The following is a 14,909-nucleotide window of genomic DNA, read 5'->3' as shown; positions in this document are numbered from 1 at the left end:
TGTTTTGGGTTTCCCTGACATTACGTATGTCAGAATGTATGATGTTTAACGTATAATGTTTTGATACTTCAGAAATTCTACCTTTTTGGCAGGGGGGTACTTGACTCCCTGCTTATGTTGTGTCTACTCTGTAAAATGTCTGACAGAGGAATTTCATCTTCGGAATATAGCTTTTTGTTATAACGTCATTATTTTAACCTGAGTGTATGTCATGTATTCATTATTAATATTTTTGCCAGAACAGGGATGAAACTCATCAGGAGGCATTTTATGTACACTGTGATAGCAGGTGCTGTAGGTTTTTGTGTTATGCATTTTGGGTAGCTTTTTCTTTTTTTTTTTTTCCTAAATTTTAAGTAAGAATACATTTATTCTCACCTGCCATATCCTCTCCTCTGTCCCAGGGTTGGACTGGTCGGAAGAGAGCGGAGAGGAACCGGAGGACTCCGAGCAGGCCTCGCCATACCAGGTGGCATGGTCCATCCGAGAAACCCTCAGATATGAAAGACACACGTAAGTCTTCCTTTTGTTTTCATTCTTTAGTTACCCCTGCTGTGGCCCGATTTTTCGTTCTATATGCTAATGTTTGTTTATTTCGTTGGATCTAGTTTTGTTGTAATGGAGGTGAAATAGATTCTACTTGGGAAGAAATGTACTATATTGTTGGAGGAGAGCTACGCTTCAGTTGAATTGGGAAATTCGTTTCTGTACCTTTCCCATTTATAACTGAAGGAACCAATTATAATAGAATTTAGAGTGGGAAAGGGACTTTAGAGATTACCTAGTCTCATTTCCTCATTTTACAGAAGAGGAAACCAAGGCCCAGACAGGTTGAGGAACTTGGCTGTGGTCCCAGGGCTACTTGGAGTCCCACTGTCTGACGTATCTGGATCTTCTTTGGCTCTGGTCTGATAGCTGGAAAATCAGTGGTTTTTACTTCATCTGTCTTCCACAAGATTGATCCATTCTTTGATATTTCTTAAGTGCTGAATATTTTTAAAACTTTTTTTTGTTTTATTTTTGAGAGAGAGAGAGAGCGTGAGCACGCAAGTGGGGGGGAGGGGCAGAGAGAGAGGGAGACAGAGAATCCAAAGCAGGCTCTAGGCTCCAAGGTGTCTGCTTAGAGCTGATGTGGGGCTCGAACCCATGAACCGTGAGATCATGACCTGAGCCGAAGTCAGACGCTTAACCAACTGAGTCACCCAGGCACCCCAATCGCTGAGTATTTCTAATGTGCTGAAATGTTTTTCAAGATAATCTCTTTAGAGGTTCTTGGTATCTGCTTTATGAGAAAGCTGTAGGTTGATTAACACACAGCCCCTTCCTTGATAGTGAGAAAGCTCGTTCTGTTTCAGGGGACTGCCTTAGGGATTCACTTGGTACAGTTAACCATACTGAAATAGATCCCTGTCTGTGGAGCCAAAGATGACTCTCAGACTCAGCTAATTGTTATTATTTTTTAAGTATTGTGGTTTGAATAGATGTTTGGCAAGATAGAGGGGAGGCCAGCTATCTGCCCGCGGCTGACTCCTAGAATTTCACAGTGTTGTTGTATGGACATATATTCTCTAGGGTCTGGTTTTTTTTAGTTTATAGGCTTAATATGTGATCTGTTAGTACAGCCAGAAATAATTAGGCTTAGGGAACTGATTCGTTAGAGACTAATGTACAAACCAAAATGCCAGTTCAAATTGAGAAATAATCATTAAGTAGTACAAATGCTGACGAAGCCAGCCTACATGGGGAGCTTATTTGGGCCTGGAACTAACTAGAGCAAGGAGAACTAGTTGGATTTCTTGATGGCCAGTCGTCCTGGCCTCCACAACTCCCAGACAGTATCAGAGAATGCTGTACTTTTTTTTCTGGCTCAAAGGTTCCATTTTATGTGTCATTCAAGACTGCTTGCTTACCATTAGTGAATTCTTTTTTTTTTCAGAGAGAGTACAGTTGAACTCACACCTTTGTAATTACAGCTCCGATCCGTCATGCTTCCTAAGGTTGATGTTCCTATGAGCTTAACTTGATTTGGGATATTTTGAATTAATTTTCCAAATTGCTATAAATGAGGGAACATAAGTCAATGCTTAGCACAATGCCCTATACATGGGCAATGATTGATTAAATGGTAGTTAAGATTCCTGTTGGAATTCTCAGGATGACCTGAACATCAATATTAGGCATATTTGCTCTTGATTAGGAGCAATGTATATTGTTGCTGCCTTCTATTCTTTCTTTCTTTTTTTTGAGAGACTGAGAGCATGTGCGAACAGGGCAGGGGCAAAGAGAGAGGGAGAGAGAGAATCCCAAGCAGGCTCTCACTGTCAGTGTGGAGCCTGACGCAGGGCTGGAACTCAAACCGTGAGATCGTAACCTGAGCTGAAACCAAGAGTCAGTCGCTTAACCAGCTGAAGCACCGAGGTGCCCCTGTTTCTGCCCTCAGTTCTTAACAGAGTTTTTGGAATATTTCTGTTGTTTTAGACTTGAGACCATCGAATTTTTCTTCATCTCTGTAGCATTTTACTTTCTTGGTCACTTTTGCTAGCTGGCATGCTCTCTGACTTACCACAATACTCTTTTCCTGGTTCTCCTTTTCCTTCAGGATATTTGCCTTCTTTTTATAAGTAGCCATCCTCACTTCTTGTCCAGCAGGCACTTTAATCTTTTCCCTTCATCCATCCATTCATTCATTCACTCACTCACTCAGCATATTCTCGTCAAAGTCTTGTGATCTGGGAATGGGCACACCATATGGTCTCCCTTGGGTGAAACTTGGATTGGCCTGCTTTGCCATGCTTTCGTTGTCTGCATCTCCAACGTCTGTATCTGCCACTGTGCCCTCTCGTGGGGACCTTTGTCCTGTATTTAAACTACCCATAGAACAACTTTATTTCAGTTTCGTCTTGCAGCTACTTGTCATTTATTGTACCTTGTGGTTAAGTCTAGTAGAAAATGGACAGCTGTAGAAAATTGGCCCTACCCTACCTAGCCTGTCCATTGTATCCTCAAGAAGTTTTGCCATTTAAAATTACTCAAAAGGTTTTACCATTTAAGATTGTTCAGTGAGTTCATTGAGTTTTTGGAATTTTGGAAGAAAAACCGATAGTGTTCTGATCACCATTCTCCACAAACCCCTCCCCTCCCCAGAACCTTTTCATGAGTTTTCTTGCTAAACTAGGATTATACTTGAAGAAATTTTAGGGAAAAGTTTGGCCTTGTTTTGTTTTGTTCTTTTTAAAGACTTTATTTTTGAAGTTTTATTTATTTTGAGAGAGAGAGAGAGAACAGAATCAGGGAGGAACAGAGACAGAGGGAGGAGAGAATCTCAAACAGGCTCCACACTGTTCAGTGCAGAGCCTGATGCGAAGTTTGACCCCACGAACCATGAGATCATGACCTGAGCGGAAATCAAGAGTTGGACACTTAACTGACTGAGCCACCCAGGCGCCCCTGTTTCATTTTCTTAAGTAAGCTCTACGCCCAATGTGGGCCTTGAATTCACAACTGGAGATCAAGAGTCACATGCTGTACCCGCTGTGTTGGTCAAGGTGCCCTGGTTTTGTTTTGTGAAAGATTTCTTGGTTAGTCTGACTGTAGACGCATGTGCTAAAAGAGTTCTCTCAGGCTCTTCCTGAGGTCTCAGTAGCAGAAATAAGTCGGTATGTTAAATATATTTTTAAGGAACAGTAATTACCTAGTAACTGCTTACCTTTTCATATTTCTAATGGTATGTTTGATAGAAAACCGTTCTTAATTTTAATGAGGGCAAGTTATTAGTCTTTTCTTTATGGTTAGTGTATTTGTGACTCTTTTAAACAATTATTGCTTACCCCCCTGTCATAAAGCTACATATCTTCTGGAAGCTTTATTATTTTACTGGCAATCAATCTTTGTGAAATTTTTTTTTGTATGTTTTGTACATGATGTGAGGTAGTAATAAGGACCATTTTTTTTTCCATGTGGATTTTCTATTTAATCAACACTATATTGAAAACACTGTAATTGGGTTGGAGCCCTTGACATGTATATGTATGTCTATTTGTGCATTTTACTTTATTTTTTTATTTATTTAATTTTATTTGACTTTATTTAAAAAAAATTTTTTTTAATGTTTATTTTTGAGAGATTGAGAGAGAGAGACAGAGCACGAATGGGGGAGGGGCAGAGAGAGAGGGAGACACAGAATCCGAAGCAGGCTCCAGGCTCCGAGCATTCAGCACAGAGCCTGATGTGGGGCTTGAACCCACAGACCACGAGATCATGACCTGAGCTGAAGTCAGACACTTTACCCGACGACTGAGCCACCCAGGCACCCCTGCATTTTCTTTTATTTTTAATGTTTATTTTGAGAGAGAGAGGCAGAGAGGGAGAGGGAGAGACAGAACCCCAAGTAGTCTCCACCCTGTCACCGCAGAGCCCGACGCGAGGCTCAAACTCATGAACCATGAGATCGTGACCTGAGCCGGAATCAAGAGTTGGACACTTAACTGACTGTGCCACCCTGGCACCCCTATGTGTGCATTTTCTATTCTTTTTCATTTATCTGCTTAAAGAACCAGTTTTGGGTTTCATTGATTCTCTGTTAGCTTTATGTCATTGCTTTCTGCTCTTTACTTTTTCCTTCTCTTCTATTCTTTTATTCCTTCCTTCTTTGTTTTAGTTTAATTTGTCTTTTTCAAGTTTTTTAATGCTTATCTATTTTGAGAGAGAGAGCATGCGTGTGCGTGCACAAGTGAGGGAGGGGCAGATCTTTTTCAAGTTTTTAAGGTGATAAATAGTTAAATCTGAGATCTTCCTTGTTTTCTTTTCCTTTTTTTTTTTTTTAAGTTTATTTATTTATTTTGAGAGAGAGAGAGGGAGAGCAGAGAGGGTGCGTGCACACAAGTAGGGGAGGAACAGAGAAAGAGGGAGAGAGAAGGAATCCCAAGTAGGCTCTGGAGTCTTCTGTGCAGAGCCCGATGTGGGGCTTGAACTCATGAAATGTGAGATCATGACCTGAGCCGAAATCAAGAGTCTGCCACTTAACTGACTGAGTCATCCAGGCACCCCAATCTTCCTTGCATCTAACATAGACGCTTGTTGCTATATGTTTCCCTCTACATATGTTATAACCCCCGTAATACATTGCTGTTGTATTAAGCAGTTAGTTCTCTTTTAAGGAGATTTCAAAGAAAAATAACTCTTTTGTGTTTATCCACATATTTATAATTTCTAGGGCTCTTTATTTTTTGAATAGTTCTATATTTCCATCTGATGTCATTTTCTTTCTGTATGAATGGTTTACTTCCCCTCTGGCAACCACTAGTTGGTCGTATTTATGGGTTTATTTCTGCTTTGTTTTGTTTTTTAGATTCCACATATAAGTGAAACGATACGGTATTTGTCTTTCTCTGACTTACTTCACTTAGCATAATACCCTGTAGGTCCATCCATGGTTTTGCAAATGTGTGCCTTCATTTTTGAAAGATATTAATCCTAAGTTAACCATTTTTCTTTCAGTACTCAAGGGTGTTGCTCACATGGATTGCATTATTTCTGACTAAGAAGTCAGCTGTCATTCACATCTTTGGTCCAAGGAGCATTATATATCTTTTTTTCTCTGAGTTTTGACGTTTTTTTCTTTATCAGTAGTTTTTTTAAAAAATTTTTTAATGTTTATTTTTGAGAGAGAGAGAGAGGCAGAGAGAAAGGGAGACACAATCTGAAGCAGGCGCTAGGCTCTGCACTGTCAGCACAGAGCCCAATGTGGGGCTCGAACTCACTGACAGCAAGATCATGACCTGAGGCAACGTTGGACACTTAACCAACTGAGCCACCCAGGCGCCCCTCTTTATCAGTAGTTTTAAACCGTTTGTGTAGTTAATTTTTTTTATGTTTCTAGTGTTTGGGGTTCATTGACCTTTTGGATCTGTATGTTTATAATTACGAAATTTAGAAAAATTTTGGCCAAGATTTCTTCAATTATTTTTCTTCCCCCTTCTATGTAAGAGACTTGATACACATATTTTAGACTGCTTGAAATTATCCCACAGCTTATTGATGTTCTGTTCACTTGTTTTTTTCCTGTCTCTGTTCCATTTTGGAAAGTTTCCATTGCAATCTTCAGGTTTGTTAATCTTCTCTCTGTGGCACCTAATCAACCATCAATCCCATTCAGTGTAGTTTTCATATTAGATACTGTATTTTTCATCTCTAGAAGTTTGTTTTGGGTCTTCTTAATATTGTCCATGTCTCTCCTTGACACGGTCATGATGACTCTACCTTCTCAAACATGTGAAATATAGTTATAATTGTCCGTTGATTCCTGATTTACCAAAAGTTTTATTTATTTATTTTGAGAGAGAGAGAGAGAGAGAGAGAGGAACGGAGGGAGAGAGAATCTCAAGCAGGCTCCGTACTGTCAGTACAGAGCCCCATGCGGAGCTTGAACTCACAAACTGTGATACCATGACCTGAGCCAAAACCAAGAGTCGAATGCCCAATCCACTGAGCCATTTAGGCGCCCCCTGGTAATTTTTAATTAGATGTCAGACATTGTTAATTTTACTTATTTGATTCTGGTATTTTGTCATCTTTAAAGAGCTTTGTTTTGGGAGATGGTTGTTTCTTAGAAGCAGCTTTTGAGGCTTGCTTTTTAAACTTTGTGAAATGGGACCACAACAGCCTTTAGTTTAGGGCTGATTTCACCCCACTACTGAGGCATACGCTCTTGAGTAGTCTACCCCGTGCCCTGCATATTGCAGGTTTTTGCGCTTGGGATAGTGGGAACACAAACTAACCCTGGCCCTGTGTGTGCTGCTGGGATTAGTTGGGCCTCCTCTTTTCAGGTGGTTCTTTCCTGGCCTCCAGTATTTCCCACACTCCTGTACTGATCACAGGACTCAAGTGAGGAACTGAGGGGAATCCTCTGTAGATCTGCAGAGTGCTTCTCTCTGTGCACCTGTCTCCTCCCAGTACTCTGTCCTGCTAATTCAAGCATTTCTTGGGTAGTTAGATGTGGGTGAGCACACCAAGTATCCTGTGTCTGAAATATCATTGTGAGGTATGGGCTAGAGAACAAATTCATGTCCGCAGCATATAAGTTGATGTTGAAGTTATAAAAACAAATGAGAATTTCTAAAAATGGAGTGATGACTGGAAAGAGAATAGAAGGAAATGGGGAAAATAACAGGAGGAAGGAAGGAAGTAGGAACTTTTAACATGAAAGGAAAAGAGGAATAAATTGTGTTGTTTTGCAGAAGAGATGTATAGTAAGGTGGGATTGAGAAATAATTAACCCAGATTGGATATGTCCTTTATTATATACTGCTAGATTCAATTTGCTAATATTTTTTGCCTCTGGGATCATTAATAAGCTTTTCCTATAATTTTCCTTTTGTCATATTTCCCCTTATTTTTGGTATCAAGCTTATGGTACTTGTATTAAAGGAGAATATTCCCCTCTTTTCTGACATCTGGAGTATTTTGTGTGTAATTAGAATTAGTTTTTCTTTGGATATTGATAGAACTCGTGGTAAAACTGTTTAGGCTAGTTAATGGATATAGGTGTATCTCATATGCGTGTGTGTGTGTGTGTGTGTGTGTGTGTATGTTTACTACTTATTTTTAGTAAGAGAGAGCGCATGTGTGCAGGGGAGGGGCAGAGAGAGAGGGAAACAGAGAATCTCAAGGAGGCTCCACACTGTCAGCAGAGCCGGACATAGGTCTTGAATTTATAAACCATGAGTTCATGACCTGAGCTGAAATCAAGAGTCAGATGCTTAACTGACTGAGCCACCCAGTATTCCTAGGTTTCTATATTTAATAATAGTAGCTATACTTGTATTCTAATTTCAGATAAGTCTTTTCATTCTCCCAACAACCTTGGGAGCTAGACAACCCAGCTCTCTCTCTTTTTTAAATGTTTATTTATTTATTTTTGAGACAACACAAGCAGGGATGGGGCAGAGAGAGAGGGGGAGACAGAATCCAAAGCAAGCTCCAGAGTCTGACGCAGGGCTCGAACTCCTGAACCGTGAGATCGTGACCTGAGCCCAAGTCGGACACTTAACCGACTGAGCCACCCAGGCGCCCCCAAGCCCCAGGTCTCTTTTATTTCACAGATAAGGAAGGAAGGTAACATACCAAGAATGCAGTAGGTGCCAGGCCTTGTCACTGCTGGTCAATGACGGACACTGGCCTTTCTCTGCCCAGTTTGCTACTCTTTCTCCGCAATCAGGTGTGAAATACTAATGTCACAACATCTTAGAAGTGGGAGGCATGTTGGGAGATTTTCTGGTTAAGGACCATGCCAGGGGTGGTCTGTGGACCTGTGCAGGTCTGCAAACTGCTGCTTCCTGGTCCGCAACACGATAAGCCTGGAAATTCCTTATAAGCTTTGAATACTTTTGTAATGCTGGAACCCGCCTCAACATCCAGGTGCTTCTCTCCATTCACTGTACACTTGAGAACTGCTGGGCTAGTCTCTCCTCCCTGCTATAATATAATGGAGTCTTTTCAAAAAACAGCTTTGGCAAATGATTATCTACCTGAGCTTTACTTTCCCTTTAAGACTTGTTGTTTCTCCTCTCTTTTTTCTATTAATAGCCCTTCCATTCTCCTAGTTATGCAAGTTCAAAGTCATTGAGTCATTATTGGTTTTCTTATCCTTTATATCCAGTCACCAAATTGAGTTAATTCTTTTATGATAATGGCCCTTATATGCCTTGTTCTTTCTATTATCTCTGTGCCCTTTTACGTACAGTCACTCCCTTGTCCTTCAGTTGCTGGTTTTGGGCTATGAAATCTGTACTCCTTCCCTAACTGTGTTCCTGTTTATCATGTCCAACGGTGTTCCCACTGCTGCCTTTGATACCTCATCTGTACTTTAAATTCTTTACGTCTGAAATGGAATTTATGTCCTGCCCTGGATCTGCTCTTGTTCCTGTGCCCTGGTCTTCGGTGATGGAAACTGCCATGGGATTCTCGTCCCTTCCGTCTACCTGTCCCAGTTGACAAGGTCTGCCTTTTATATATGCGGGTTACCTCTCCTCTTCTGCATTCCTGCTGTGTCACCCTGGCGTGGGTTCTTGTTACCTGTTACCTGGAGTTTCAGAATCATTTGCTCCCTGCCCTTTTCCCCAGTCTCTTCCTCATTTCCGTCTGCTGATGGTGTCATCTTTCTCGCACCCAGCTGTTACTGTTACCGATTTTCTTCAAACTCTGTGAGGGTCTTCACTGCCTGTAGAATAAAGGTGAAAGCCTTTCATCTGCTGTTTAGTTTAGGTTCAGAAAGTTTACCGTTCCCGCCATCACTCCCCTATGTACCCCACACCTTAGCAAAAGCTAGCTAGTTAGTACTTACTGTTCCCCATCCTGTCCATCTTCAAAGCCTGGCCTGTATTCCTTTATCTTTGTGAGGTGCCCTTTTTCTTTTCTTTAAATTCTGCCCTTTCTTTATGGTTCAGCTCTGTTGACATCTCCTCTACGAAGCCTCTTATCCAGGGGTGCTTGGGTGGCTCAGTTAGTTAAGCGTCCGACTCTTGATTTTGGCTCAGGTCATGATCTCAGGGTTCATGAGATCGAGCCCCCACATTGGGCTCCTTGCTGACAGCACAGAGCCTGCTTGGGATTCTCGCTGTCTCCCCACCTCTCTCAAAATAAATAAATAAGCATTTATAAACAAAAAAACGAAGCCTCTGATCCAGCATACTTGCTAGTGAACTTCAGTGGCACTTGAGCCATATCTGTAACTCTGTCACTTAATTATTCTCTGCCTCATGTTAAGGATATTAATAGCACCTACTGGCTCAACTAGAGCTCCCGCATGAAATCCTGCTGTGGGACTTTGGGGAACAATTCAGAATAAAGATTCCTAGGCCCCATTCCATGGAAATTCTGGTTCAGTAGATCTAGTGTAGGTCTTGGGATCTCAAATTGTGAGAAGCTCCTAGATTTTTCTAACTTAAGGTCAGGTATTTGAATCATTGGTCAGCCTACCCCACTGTTCTAGTTACTGATTCGATCGTCTTTTGAATTGTTTAACTTTGGGTATGTGCTCATCCTATCTAAACCGCATTGAGAATTGCTTACATTTTTTTTCTCCTGTATGGTACTCAACATAATAGACACATAGCAAAGTTGAGTGTTGAATAAATGAAAAGATTGAATAAGATCCTTCAATTGGTATATTTGTAGTAGAGACTATACCGAAGAGAACTTGTTTCTTAGGACTTACTTCTTAGACTGGAAATTTGCAAAGTAGCCACCTACGGACTATTTTGAAACGAAAGGGAATGATATCACTTAGGAAGTTAAGAGAAGCCAAGCAATGATTTACAGAAGATCAGTAAAATAATAAATAGTCTGTAGTATCACATACGTGCTGTTTGAAGAAGGTAAAGTAACCTGGGTCAGCTTTCGAGTCTGGTGTGCATTATTCCTAAGAGTAAAAGGTGAGATTACATTTGTTCCATAGAAAAGTGACCTTTTTAACCTCACCAGGGTAGACACTGCCCGCCTACCACAGCACTCTTGTTAAGTCTCGATGTGGCCTCAGCATCCTTTTCAAGGTAGCAGGCCAGCGGGGTCCACTGGCCGCTCGAAATTACCATCATGACAGAAAAACCTCTGTGTAATCCATGATACGTGAAATGTTGTTTAGGATATCTTCTGTGGTTAAAAAGGTAAAATGAAAAATACTGTGGAATGGTTGTGATCCCTGCAATCAAAACTCTTTAAGTGCTTAGCAAGAAAAGAGTCGTTAAAACCAGCACACATAAAAGGGCAGCTCTTCGAGAAGGTGCTGCAGGAATTCACTGCTCTATTTCTGGTATGACCTATCTTTTATGAAATTTGCTGAGTGTTTCCTCATAACTGCCGTGTCATTTACTCAGACTTTTAGTAAGCAAAGGTAACATGATTTTCTTCCCAAGAATCCCAAGAACCCCAAGTCACCTGAAATTTAGAAGACACTGATGCATGAAGTGTCTAACGAGGAGATGCTAAGAAGGTTCTGAAAGCGTTGGGTTGTCTCTGCTGCCTTACTTGTTGTCGAAATACGGTACTTTTCAGCTCTCCTGGAATTCTCATCCTCTAATTTTGTTAAGCATATGCTCACCTGCCACGGATTTTACCCCATGTCGGCCAGCTTCTTGACCTGCTTTTCCCCTCTCCAATGAGCCTTCACACTTAATCAGGTTTTCACTTCTCTCCCTGCGCTTTCCAGGTCAGATGACGATGATACGGAGAGTAGGAGCTCCAGGGTGACCCAACTTTGCACTTACTTTCAGCAGAAATATAAGCACCTCTGCCGCCTGGAGCGGGCAGAATCTCGTCAAAAGAAATGCCGGCACACGTTTAGGAAAGCCTTGCTGCAGGCGGCCAGCAGAGAACCCGAGTGTACCGGTCAGTTAATCCAGGAACTGCAGAGAGCTGCGTGCAGCCGAACCAGGTTAGAGCCCTAGGCAGCCACCTGTTTGTAAGGAACTCGTCTCTGTCTGGCTTCTGTATTTTGTTGAGTGGATAGCGGAGACACAGTGGGCAGTGGGCATTTAAACCTGAAATGTCGAAGCATCGCAGCTTGGTTTTGTTGCTCAGAGAGTTGTACAGGTGGCAAAATAACAGCACCACGAGCTGACAGTAGAAGCATTGCTGTGGCTCCGCCAGATAAATCTATGTAGTGAAGTATTGGAGAGTGCCACCTGTCTTTACAAAAATAACGATGCTTTCAAATTTCATGTATTATTTAGAAGTAGGGTTTGTGGGGTTTTTTTTCACCACGAAAGTAGCATTTTCCATATTTTACTTCTTATTTAAAAATTTTCTTTCTCACATTTTATGTCTTCAAAATACTTTATTCCATTGCATTTCTTTTAGGGAAAATCTCTTTTCTGTTTCTAGTCCAGGTAATTGCTTTGTAAATTTGAAAAATGTAGAAAAAAGAAGGGGAAATTTTCCACAATATCACCATGCAGAAAACAAAGAATGAGCACTGTAAATATTTTGGTTGTTTCCTTCTAGTCTTTTCTTCTGCTTGTGTGTACACACGTGTGTGTTTGCGTGTGTATGAAGTCTCCAGGGAGCCATGCATTTGTATTAAAAAGGAAAAATGAGATCATGCTATATGTATATTTTATTTCCTGCTTTTTTCCCCACTTAACATTGAATTATTGCCATTTTCTCCTGATGTTCTTTAAAACACAATTTTTAATGACTTCATAATTAGTCTTTGGACTCCTTAAATTTTAAGTATGTATTTAAGCAAAATTGGATCCATACTGTTTAAGAGGTATGTGTCCAGTTTTTTCTCTTAAGAATATATCCTAGCCATTCCCTTGTGTTCTTAAAAATTATTTTGAAAACATGATTTATAATGTGTGATACTATTTTTAAATGAAAATCCATATATTGGAAATGTAGAGCTATCAGATATTTCAGTGAAGAAATGGTAGTATTATTACTATTTTGGAAATTAGTTTAGGTGGTGAAAACTTAATTGTAATTATTTATTTAGGTTATGTACCTTTTGAAACTACTAGCTTAATTGAATTAAAAGTTTCCAAAATATCTTCATATTTAATTAAGGAAATAATTTTCAAATTTAGAAGGCACAGTTCTTGATTGAGTTTATTATTTCACACTTTTTACTTATTTTTTTCAGATAACAACCTTGAGACACACACACACACACACACACACACACACACACACACACACACTTTTAGGAGTTTTATGCCAAAATATTAGCAGTGGCTATCTCAGAGGGTAGGATTATTGATAAAGTTTGAAAAAAATTATAGTCTATATATTCCAATTTTTCTCTAATGCTCATAAGTCACTGAGGAAATAGGGGTTTAAAACAGACCAAACTAAGAAAAATAACCTTTGATTTTCAGCTACTGATCATATTTCTTACATATCTATATATTTTTTAGTTTTGTGTATTTTGGTTTTCATTATATTTGCTATTAAAAAAAAAAAAACAACTACTTTTTAATGGCATCTATCCAAAAGATAACTATACCCTTCAGAGTTTTCTGCTTCTTGACATATTTAGAGTTGTTTGAAAGCTTGTATGTCTAGTTAATAAACCTACGTAATGATTGCTGCCTCCAGTATTCTCCCTCACTCACAGTTCCTGCTCCTCTGTAGGGGCGGGGGTAGGTAGTGTCCGTTCTGTAACATTCGTCAGGTCCTCGCTTACTGACTTAGCCTTCTCAGAGAGAAATTCCCATGTTCCACTGACTGTGTTTTGTCCCCCTGTGACATGTGCTTATTGAGCTCTGCTTCATTGTAGAATTGTATACAATGTCAGACGGTAATTTTTGTGAGGGCGGGAACAATGTACGTTTTGTTCTTAAATCTCTAGTGTTGAACAGATGAATAGAATTAAACATGCCTTTTCTCTATTTGTTGAAAGAATTCACTTGGTTTGACATAGGTTTAAAATAACGCTATCTAACGTTTACATAATGCTTGGCAAGCGTATCATTTCAGTAGAAACTTTAGTTTCGTCCAGCATGAAGCAGTTTGTATGTAGAGCACTGTATACTTTGAATCTAGTATGTTATTATGACCTTGTCAAAGATGTAAGGGACTGTACTCGGAGTTTGGGACAATTTAGTATTTGTGTAGAAAACTATTTATCTATGATTTTTAGCTGGTAGAATCAAGGTCCCCCCGACCGCTTTTTTTCAGAAAAGTTCCCAAACCACTGTTAGTGATGTTTTAAAAACGTCATGATAACTAAATATTACTAAACAAATACCAAGACGCCTTTTGGTTATGTCACTAAAGATTAGTAAAAAGTCTGTTGCCCAGTGCATCACTGGTACTCATTTAGCAATGAGCCATAATCATTTGTTGGTGATTGGTAACTTGCTAGTTTACATTATATTTTAGGTTCACAAAAATCAGTGTCAGTTGGATAATGCCCTCTATTTGATATTTTTGCTTTCAAAGACCAGTTCCACAAAAGAGATTTAAAAAGTTGCTTTTAAAATATTTTAGAAATTAAAACTTTAGTGGCTGCCTTTTAATAGGTAGCCTTTTAAAATATAGCTTGGATATAAGCTGAATAACATTATTCTTTAAAAAAAATTTTTTTTAATGTTTATTTTTGAGAGAGAGAGAGGGAGGGTGGGAGGGAACATGAGTGAGGGTGAGGGCAGAAAGTGGGAGACATAGAAACTGTGAAGCAGGCTCCCGGCTCTGAGCTGTCAGCACAGAGCCCGACGCGGGGCTTGAACTCACGAACCGTGAGATCATGACCTGAGCTGAAGTCAGCCGCCCAACCAACTAAGCCACCCAGGTGCCCCTGAATAACATTATTCTTTCTCATCTAATAACTTTGTCATATATGTTGGTGAATATGTGGAATAAGCCACTGAAATAGCTTTTAAAGTATGTAAACTCTAATTGAACTACCTTGTAGCCACAATAGAGAGACTAGTGCTGTTTGTGTAGAAACTTATTGTTAAAGGGGCATCTAATCACACAAAAGAGAAGCTTGTAGTGAGTGTTTTCATATTAAAAACATCAATGGGAATGCAAGCTGGTGCAACCACTCTGGAAAACAGTATAGGGGTTCCTCAAAAAACTAAAAATGGAACTACCCTACGACCCAGCAGTTGCACTACTAGGCATTTTTCCACGGGATACAGGTGTGCTGTTTCGAAGGGACACATGCACCTCCATGTTTATAGCAGCATTATCAACAATAGCCAAAGTATGGAAAGAGCCCAAATGTCCATCGATGGATGAATGGATAAAGAAGATGTGGGATATATATACAATGGAGTATTACTCGGCAATCAAAAAGAATGAAATCTTGGCATTTGCAGCTACGTGGATGGAACTGGAGGGCATTATGCTAAGCGAAATTAGTCAGAGAAAGGCAAAAATCATATGACTTCACTCATATGAGGACTTTA

At 40.0% G+C, this 14,909-nt stretch overlaps 1 protein-coding gene across 2 annotated transcripts in view; it reads left to right on the top strand.

Annotated features, from left to right (window-relative positions):
* Nucleotides 1–14,909, top strand: part of INO80D (INO80 complex subunit D) — a 73,327-nt gene that overhangs the window by 33,367 nt on the left and 25,051 nt on the right. For both annotated transcript variants that reach the window (XM_030323751.1, XM_030323748.1), the window contains 2 exons: nt 405–513; nt 11,204–11,428. In XM_030323751.1, coding sequence (XP_030179611.1) covers nt 405–513; nt 11,204–11,428 — 334 coding nt within the window. The remainder of the gene's footprint in view (nt 1–404; nt 514–11,203; nt 11,429–14,909) is intronic.

The sequence above is a fragment of the Lynx canadensis genome, chromosome C1 (assembly GCF_007474595.2).
Source record: "Lynx canadensis isolate LIC74 chromosome C1, mLynCan4.pri.v2, whole genome shotgun sequence".
Taxonomy (NCBI): Eukaryota; Metazoa; Chordata; class Mammalia; order Carnivora; family Felidae; genus Lynx; species Lynx canadensis.
This window is presented reverse-complemented; position numbering and strand designations above follow the sequence as displayed.